The sequence below is a fragment of the Penaeus monodon genome, chromosome 14 (assembly GCF_015228065.2).
Source record: "Penaeus monodon isolate SGIC_2016 chromosome 14, NSTDA_Pmon_1, whole genome shotgun sequence".
Classification (NCBI taxonomy): domain Eukaryota; kingdom Metazoa; phylum Arthropoda; class Malacostraca; order Decapoda; family Penaeidae; genus Penaeus; species Penaeus monodon.
Window position 1 is genome coordinate 42,566,058 of NC_051399.1, and position 9,681 is coordinate 42,575,738.

General features: G+C 50.2%; 1 protein-coding gene across 1 annotated transcript in view; it reads right to left on the minus strand.

Moving 5' to 3' along the window:
- Nucleotides 1-292: 292 nt before the first annotated feature.
- The window catches only part of LOC119581152, an 89,227-nt gene continuing 79,838 nt past the window's right edge, over nucleotides 293-9,681 (minus strand). The window contains exon 4 of the mRNA XM_037929516.1: nucleotides 293-1,138. Within this exon, the coding sequence (XP_037785444.1) occupies nucleotides 1,107-1,138 (32 nt within the window). The 3' untranslated portion in view covers nucleotides 293-1,106. The remainder of the gene's footprint in view (nucleotides 1,139-9,681) is intronic.

Genomic DNA, 9,681 nt, shown 5'->3' on the forward strand with positions numbered 1-9,681 from the left:
CTCGTTTTCATTCAGTCTTTCCGTCAATCCAATCCCCTTTCCTTTCTGTGTGTGTGTGTGTGTTTTTTTTTCTCTCTCTCTTTCTCCGCTATCCTGTGTTCATAATCCGGAGCGTGTATCCCTTCACTTTCCCCCATCCCCGGTCGGAATCACGTCATATTCTTTCATGCAGAGGCTTCATCAGTTTCCTGCCCCGGATTTTGTTTTCTTTATCACACCTACAGCAAGAGAGAAAGAGCTGTAGGGTGGACGAAATAATATAATGAAAATATGCTCTATTAAATACAAATCCGTCCGTTTCAAGAGCAAGAGCGGTCTAGTCCTGTATCACAGCAGTGAAGGTCCGTGTTTGTTTCCCGTGCGGACACCTGTCACAGCGGAGATTCAGGTTCCAGGTATACATACATGCACTCGCGCCCATCAGCGGTCATTCATAAGACAGACTACTTACTCATGAATACCTGCGTATCAAAAACATGCCCGCTGACGCTTGAATACGCAAGAAGCCTAATGGAAATATCGGTTCCTCCCGGTTCCCTCGCCAAAGAATAATGACGGTAAATAAGTCCAGTCGCCTGTGCCTGGACAACACCCATGGTGCGAGAGGAGAAAAGAAAAGCGTAGAAATAACGAGTCCAGGCCGAGGGAAATGTTGGTAACACCTCCTTCTGCGGCGGGTGACAGGCCAAGAAAAGCTACTGAATATTTCAGACCGACTGGCCGGCCTGCTGACCCACGATACTCTCAGCCAAGCGCTCCTAAAACCTGTCAAGACCTTATCCGCGGCGTCGACCCGACCAGAACTTCGGGCGCTGTGTTGGAAGCCGTCGTAGTTCCGTGCAAAGCGCCTTTAGTTGCAGTCTGCTCGCATAATGACTTGGGCTTATTAGCCCCAGGCTTTATTTTTTTGCGTATTAGCTTTAATCTGCTTCAAATCAAATGTGAAATAGGATATACGACATAATCCTGAACATCGTGAATTACTTGCACCTGATCAGTGAAAGTGACAGGTGAAGACGACGGCGACAGCAGCTAAACATCGATCCTGGAAACAACGGGAACAATAGCGGACTCCTCGCCACTTACCATTACTGCCAATTCATACGTCAACAACTTCGGGACACTCGGAAACACTTACCTGAAAAAGAAAAGAAGATAAATTAGAATGCGGAAAACAGTTAACAACTACATGTACGAAAATCAGAAGCATATTTACACGTTCCTGCACACACACACACACACACACACACACACACACACACACACACACACACACACACACACACACACACACACACACACACACACACACACACACATACAGGGAAGGCACGTTCACGCACATGCACACGAACGAACGAAAAAACACACACACACACACACACACACACACCCACACACACACACAAAACCCACACACAAAACCCCACACACAAAACCCACACACACACCGCGCGGGCGCGCGCGCGCGCTTTGGGCATCCCGCCTAAAAACACACATCTAAATAAGGGTGGAAAAAAACCCCCAAAAAAAGAGAAGGGACCAGAAACATTTTTTGGAGCCGTATACAGCAGCTATGACAACGCCCTCGACACTCTCGGCCTCGCAAAGCTAAAGGACCGCCTCACCTGCAACCTCCTCAAGTTCGGCGAGCAGGTATTGGGCAGCCCCCCCCCCCCCCCATGCCAGCCGCAGCCACAACAAGCTGCTCCACATCCGGCCCCACACTGACCGCCACAAAAATAGTCCCGATTGTATAGCTTATCAACAACAAATAAATTTTATCTCTCTAGAAAGTAAATTTTTAAAGTAAAATTTTGAAAACTATCTGTTTATCATACACATTTGCATTAACTTCTCATATCACATGATTGCTCACTTCTTGTAAGCACCTATTAGTATTTTCTCCTCTGTATTTTTTTTCAGTCTCATGAATGCCGGTATGAATAAACTGTAAAACAAAAACAAACAAACAAACAAACAAACAAACACATGCATATAAGCACCCATGCATACGCACACGCGCGTACGTACGAACACACACACATACCTCCTAAAATCCAGATTTAACCCTTCCCAGAAAACGCCCTGAAAAAAAAACCCAAAACCTCTAAATAAACCCTTAATCCCGAGAGAATTCGCCCAGTCCATCCCGCGAAAATAGTGGCCGCGCATATTTCTCTCCCCAACCGGGTCTCGGGAGCTTTCGCGCCGCCAGTAAAGATGACAAGGCCTCGCGAGCGGGGTCGGCCGGCGCTGCGAATGAGGCGACCCCGGGCCCGGAGGGAGGACGAACGTCATCTCGCTATGCAGATTAGCCAATCCTCTTAACGCTTAGGAGGAGGGGGGGGGGTATGGGCCCAAACGCTGAAAGCCACCCAAAGTCCCCCCGGGATTTCCCAAAACTTCATTCTCCCTCGAAGGGCATTCAAGGCCTCGACTCGCTCGCCTGTCGGGAAACAACAAACGGACTCAAGCAATATGTCTCCCCAAGTTGTCCATTTTCCTTTTTTTGCTGCAGAAGAACGGAGAAATATTATGAATAAAGAAAAAGGTTTCCCAAACCTTTTAAATATGATCAATTTGGAAAATAAATCTTTTGGGGTTGGGGGTTTTTAAAACCCCGGGACATTTTGGTGTCAAATAATTTAGTTTTTCAACCCTTTAAATATTTTGATAGTATAAAATACATTAATTTTTTTTCCCCGGTTTTGCGTCCTTTCCAGAAGGTTCAAACGTTTTTATTTGTTTACATGTTTCGGCTGATTCCCAAGTGAAACTACTTGTTTACACGTGCACTAAAAGCTAACCAGCGGGCTGACCAACACGATTGATGAACTGGCCGAGATAAATCGCAACATGAGCAAGGGGAATTTGGGGAGCAAAGGGAAAAAAAGAAGAAAAGGGGGGGCGCAGAGGCGGGAAAAACAGGAGGAGGAGAGGGGGGAGGAGGAGGGGGAGGAGGAGAGGAGGAGGGGAGGGGGAGGAGGAGGAGGAGGAGGAGGAGGGGGGAGGAAGCAGAAACATCAGGAGGAGGGGGAGGAGGAAAGGGCAGGAAACAGGAGCCGGAGCGGAAACGGAGCAGGAAAAAGGGGGGAGGGGGGGGAGGAGGAGGAGGGGAGGAAAGGGGGGAGGAGGAGGAGGGGAGGGGGAGGAAGAGGGAACAGCAGCAGCCCCAGGAGGGAGGGGAGGAGGGGCAGGAACCCGGAGCAGGACAGGAGGAGGAAGGAGGAGGGGGGAGGAGGGGGGAGGGGGGAGGGGGAAAGGGGGGGGAGGGGGGGGGAAAAGGGGAAAAAGGGGAGGAGGAAGGGGGAGGGGGAGGAAAGGAGGAGGAAGGGGGAGGGGGAGGAGGAAAAGGGGAGAGGAGGGAGGAAAAGGGAGGAGGAGGAGGAGGGGGAGGAGGAGGAGGAGGGGGAGGAAGGGGGGGGAAGGGGGGAGGAAGGGGGAGGGAAAAAAGAGGAGAATAAAAAATTAAAAAAAGGAAAGGAGATAAGAGGGGAGGGGAGGAGGAGAGGGAGAGAGAGAGAGATAAGGGGAGAGAGAGAAGAGAGGAGAGAGAGAAGAAAAGAGAGAGAAGGAGAGAGAGAGAGAGAAGAAGAGAGAGGAGAGAAGAAGAAAAGAGGAAGTGAAGGGGGGAAAAGGGGGAAGGAATTTAGGGAGAGAGAGAGAGAGAGAGAGAGAGAGAAAGTGGGGGAGAGTGTGAAGATGAGGGGAAAAAGGGAAAGAAAGAGAGAGAGAGAGGGGAGGGGAGAGAAGAGAAAAAGAGGAGAGAGAGAGAGAGAGAGAGGGAAGAGGAGAGGAGAAGGGGAGAGGGAAAAAAGAGGGGGACTTAAAGGGGAGAAACGAGGGCGCAAGGAGGGGGGAGAGGAAGGACCCATTTCCGAAGGGTTCAGTTCGAGCGCCCTCGATTTCCCCAAACCAAAATCCGCAGCACCATCGACTGAGTGGAAATCCTCAGCCTTACTTCTGCTCCAAAGGGTACCAAATGTACGCATCCTGTTTTAAAAGAGGGGCACCCCCCCCCCCCCTCCCCCCCCTATTTTTCCGGGTCTTCCAGTAACCACGGGTTTTTAAAATCACTCAAACCATTATTTTCTCCCCCCCTTTTTCCCTCCCCCCCTCCCCCCCCCCTTCGTTCTTTTCCTTTTTCATTAACCCCCCCCCACACAAAACACACCCCCCGTACCCCACCTAAACCCCATTTTCCCTAAACCCCCCTTTTTCCCCTTTCCCTTTCCCTTTTCTCCCCCCCTCCTTCCCTTTGGGCCACACACTGCGTCCCGCCTGGCGGAAACCCGACTACTACTCCCCCCTGCCAAAACATCAAACCTCGGTTTTTCACAGCCCGGGGTTTTTGGGGTTTGGGTGTCCCCCCCCCCCCCTCCCTCTCCCCTCCCTCTCTCTCCTTTTCTCTTCTCCTCTTTCCTTTTCTTTTCCCCCCTCTCTTTTCTCTTTTCCCTTTTTCTCCTCTCTCTCCCCTCCCTTTTCTCTCTCTCTCTCTCTCTTTCCCCCTCTCTCTCTCTCTTCTCTCTCCTTTTCTCTCTCATCCCCCTTTTTTTCTCTCCTCCCTTTTTCTTTCTCTTTTTCCTTTTTTCACTCCCTTTTTCCCCTTTCTCCCCTCTCTTTTCTTTCTCTCTCCTCTCTCTCTCTTTTTTTTTCTCTCTCTCTTTTTCCCCCCCCCTCCTCCCCTCTCCTCCCCTCTTTTTCCTTTTTTCCCCCCCCTCCCCCCTCTCCTCTCTCCTCTCTTTCCCCCCCCCCTCCTTCTCTCTTTCCTCTCTTTCTTTCCCCCCCTCCCCTCCCCCCTCTCTCCTCTTTTCCCCTTCTTTTCCCTCCCTCCCCCCTCCCTCCTCCCTTTCTCCCCCCTCCCCTCTCTCCTCTCTTTCCCCCCCCCTCTCTTTTCTCTTTCTCCCTCCCCCCCTCCCCTCCTCTCTTTCCCCTCCCCTCTCTCTCTTCTCTCACCTCTCTCCTCCCCCCTCTCTCCCTCCTCCCCTCTCTCTCCTTCTTTCTCCCCCCCTCTCTCTCTCCTCCCCCCTTTTCTTTCTTCCCCCCCCTCTCCTCCCCCTCCTCTCTTTTTTCCCTCCCTCCTTCTCTCCCCCCTTTCTCCCCTCTCTCTCTCCCCTCTCTTTCCCCCCTCCCCCCTCTCTCTTTCCCCCCCCTCTCTTTTTTCCCTCCCTCTCTCTCTCCTCTCTTTCTTTCCCTCCCTCTCTCTCCCCCTCTCTCCCCTCTTTTCTTCCCTCCTCCTTTTTTTTTCCCTCCCCCTCTTTCCCCTTTTTTTCTTTCTCCCTCTTCTCTCTCTCCCCCCTTTTTTCCCCCCTCCCTCCCCCTCTCCGCCTCATTTTTCCCCCCTTCTCCTCCCCTGTTACTCTCAAAAACACAGTCAGGGGGCAAAAGGCGGCGGGCGGACGGGCGGGTGGACGGACGGGCAGACAGACAAAATGGGCAACCCCGACAAACTGGGAGTCAAACAGTCATTAGTCATTCCGGGGGGAGAGAGGGAAAAAGGGAGAAAGGGTGGGGAGGAGGGGCTGACTGAATGACTGTCCAAATCCCGTCAGTCTGACTATCTTCGGGCTTTTCCGTTTCCCTCCGCGTCCGGCCGTCCCTCCCCTCCGGCCGTCCCTTTCCCTTTCCCTCCGTCCGTCCGTCCCTTTTCCCTTTCCCTCCCCTTTTTTCCCCCTGCCCCGTCCCGCCCGCCCGACCCTCTCTTTGAGGTTTAAAAGAGGGAGGGGCAGGAGCAGATAGGCCTTTTTTTATATTCCCCCCTTTCCCCCCTGTTTTTGACTCCTTTCTTAAAAAGGGTAAAACTCCCGCCCCCCGACAAGTCCAAAAGCGAAGAGGACTTTAGCTCATCCGTCCTTTCCAGATTCCCAAGTTTTCGCATCAAAAAGGAAATTCAGGATATTGGTAAACAGGGAGTAAGATCAAACACGACGCAAGTAAATAAACGTAAAACATATACACAAAACAAACAATTATTATAAATTAAAGCATACCCCGATTTTACAAAACCCCCGAAAAAATACAAAGGGGGAGAGGAAAAGACCAAAAGGCAGAGAAGCCGGGAAAAGGAAAAGCCCGAAAGAGGTGGGAGGGGGTGACAAAGGGGCCGGAAAGGGCGTGCCGGAGAAGAAGGTAGATCAGAGACAGCAAAGGTTAAAGGTCAGAGCCATGGAGGTACTTCAAGTCGTCCACGGCCACAAGTGGTTCTCAGCGGTTTTTTGCTTTGGGGCAAAAAAGTTTTTTTTTGACGATGATCTGGCCCCGCTTGGCCCCGGGGAGGGGGCTTTGCGAGTTCTGGGCCCTTAGTTGTTGCGATTGGAGATGATGTTGATCTGGTGTGACTGGGAACTTGAGGGTTATTCAATGATGCAATTAAAACCCAATTTCGGGCCCCCCATCTTGGGGTGGCTTTGGGGAAAAGGCAAATGGAAATAGGGGGCCGGTGACCGCACCTCGAAACCCCAAAGGGGCCCTCCCCCCGTTAAAATGTGTCGGGATTCGCAATTTCTTTTTTTTGCCAGCTTAGCGGGAGAAAAAAGAAAATTTTTCATTCGAGGAAAAGGGGAAATGCTCGCGAAGGGCCCGGGCCCCCGCACTGCCAAACCCCGGGGTGGCAGTTTCTTTTTTTAAAAAAGGCGCTGGCGAAGCCCTCCGCCCTGTGGGCCCCCATGCCCACGCGGCCCCAAAGATGGACCCCACGGGAAAGGGTTTGCCTGCGTTTTTTCGGGCGGGTGCCTCGCACGACGCGGATCTTCCTGCTGGGCTCGCCGAGGAGCCAAAACAGCGCTTCTTCCCCCATCAGGCCAAAGGGCACCTGGAATAGTGGCTGAGCCCTCGCGGCTTTTGGAGCAAACGCCCCTCCTGTTAACGGCGCGGGTGGAAAGGGCCCCCTCCATCCGGAAACCCTTTCCCAAAACGACTCGACGCCGTGGGGAGGGCCCTCCATGTTTTAAAACCCCCGAAAATTTCCCCCCGAAAATCCATGACCCAAAACAACAAAAAACTACAAAGGAAGCAAACTCTTTTCCAACTCCCCCTCCTCGCGGAAGCTCAGCCCGGGGAAACTAAACTCGGGCAACGGAAGAATCCAAGATAAAGAAAGAGCAGGGACATTAAATTCGAACGTAATTTGTTTCGTCCATTACAAAAGCAAAAATAAAAATGGACAAACCTGATTTTCATCCATTATTAAAAAAAATCATCATCATCATAATAATAATCGTATATGACAAAGCTGACAATGATATTGCTGATTATAATTCACATCATTAGTAACATCACCCTCATCATATCATCACATCGACCCCAACAGCAACCAACACAAAAATAGACACACGGACCACGATTACCTAACTCTATCATAACCCAGACAACAAGTTCCCGGGAAAGTCCAACCCAAGAGCACGAAGCCAAGGGGGGGAAGTAGGGAGAGGCGGAGACAGACCAGCAGAACAAGGCAACGCAGGCAGAGTTGAACGCCAGCGGATGCAAGCCAAGGGGTGAAACTGGGGCAGCGTTTCGCACTAGAATATTCAAGGTAAGGAGGATGCAACACCGGGACAAGGCAGGGCGGGAAAGCAGAACACCACAAGCAAGCTGTTTAAAAAAAAAAGGGGGGGGGGGGTCTGGAAAGAAAGAGGGGGAGAACACCCACATTTACTTACTTGCTTTGAAGGAAACCCGACACCTGAGCAAGCAAGGAGGCGAAGATGGAGAGAAGAGGAGAGGGGAGAAGAATGAGGAAAGGAGAGAAGAAAAGAATCAATAGGCGATAAAAAGTGAAGAGGAAAGTAGGGGGGAAAGAGAGGAAAAGGGAAAGGAAAGGAGAATGGCGTGGGGAGGGAAGAATGGGGGATGAAAATGGGAGGTGAGAGGGCGAGAGGAAAAGGGAAAGGAGAAAAAGGAGAACAAAGAGGAGAAAGCTGAATGGGGTGAGAATAGAAGAAACAGGAAAGCGGAAAGGAAAGAGGGGGAATAGGAAGAGTAGAGAAGAAAGGGGAACGGAGAGAAGAAAAGGAGAAAGAGGGGAGGAAAGAAGAATGAAAAAATGCAAGAAATGAGAGGGAAAGGAGAAAGGGAAGAGGGGGGAAATGGGGAGAGAAAAGAAAGAAGAGAAGAGAAAGTAGAGAGGGGGAGAAGGAGAGACGAGAAAAGAAACGAAACTGGGGGAAGAGGGAAAGCAGAGGACAAGAGACAAAAGAAGAAATGGAAGAAGAAAGGAGATACTGCACAGGAGCGAGAGAGAGAAAAAAAAGGGAAGAAACGCTAGAAAAATAAATGTAAGCGGGAAGTCAGGGAAGAGGAAAGAAGAAATGGAAGGGTAAAAGAGAGGAGAGACAGGAGAAAGGAGAAAGAGAAAGGGGAGAGGGTGCAACACCAGCACCAACGGGGAGAGGGCTGAAATGTGCACAGCGAGCTTAGAATGGAGCTGCCATAAAGAAGAGAGACCTTTTACTTGGTATTTCTGTCGGGGCCACACGTTGAGGGACGGGAGCCCTCAGCCACAATACAATGTTTGTGCACCTTTGTAATGGCGGCGATAAATTACGCGGGCGCGGTTTAATGTACTCTGTGTAAACTCTCTCAAACTCCCCCTATTGTAAAACTTTTCGGATTTCTAAACCCTTGTACTTCTGCGTGTGAAAGTAACGGGGAGTTTTTTTTTTTAACTGCTTCTCTTTGAACGAAAACGTTAATATGCAAATTTATAAACAGTTCTTCTTCTCTTCACAAAGTAATCTAGCAACCCGCTTCCAGACCTGACTTCTGCCCTCTGCATAAAAGTTTGTTTCCAAGAAACTTTGAGAGGATTTCTCGTGTTCTCTCTTGGTGTTGCCGTAATCGTAATCTTACTAATAAATCAACAACTGAATGATAAACTAGTAATAACAAGAAGTAAATAAATGAAACTCGTAATAAAGTGGAAATGCCCGCCTGTGGATGCCTCTTCGCAAATCCCTCGGCCGTCAAAATTCCAAAGGCTCTGATTAGCAACGCAGCTGCTGAGCATCCCTTGCACTTCACCTGTAGTCCGACCAACTTGCGAAGCAGCTCATACCCTCTCATACGTGCTTGGCATTGCCAGCCAGCTCCTGTGCGCCTCCTAGGAGTTTTGTTCTTCTTGGAAAAAAAATCAATATCGAATCGAGATTTTTCTTGCATAGTCGGCTAATCCAAGTACCCCAAGGAGACAGTATAAAGCAGTTTATTAGAAATCCATTATCCAAGCATACCGATGAATATGTATCATCTTTCGTGAGTAATCCAAAGCACTAATTACTATCATCTAAACCTACACCCCCATACACACCACCCTCACCTACTTGCCACACATAAAAAGGTTGTAATGGCAACATCCATTAGACACGTGCGCCGCTCATTAGCCCCCTTCTTATAATAATCAATCATAAAAAAGACAAGGACCTCACGAGGGCCTCCAGCATCCCGCCAGCAACGCACCTCCCTTATCCCATCGCGACTTTTTCTCGACAATTTTCGCCAAACGAAACGCTCTCCCTCCGCTCTCCCTGGTTAACTGCCAATCTTCACTTAGAGCTACTCGCAAATGCTTTCCTCTTGCAATCGGAGCTTGACCTGAGACGGAACCGGAGAAAGGAGGAGCTGTACAAGAATCCCCACGATATCTTACTCCTAATTCCTAAATTCCCAAACCCGGACACC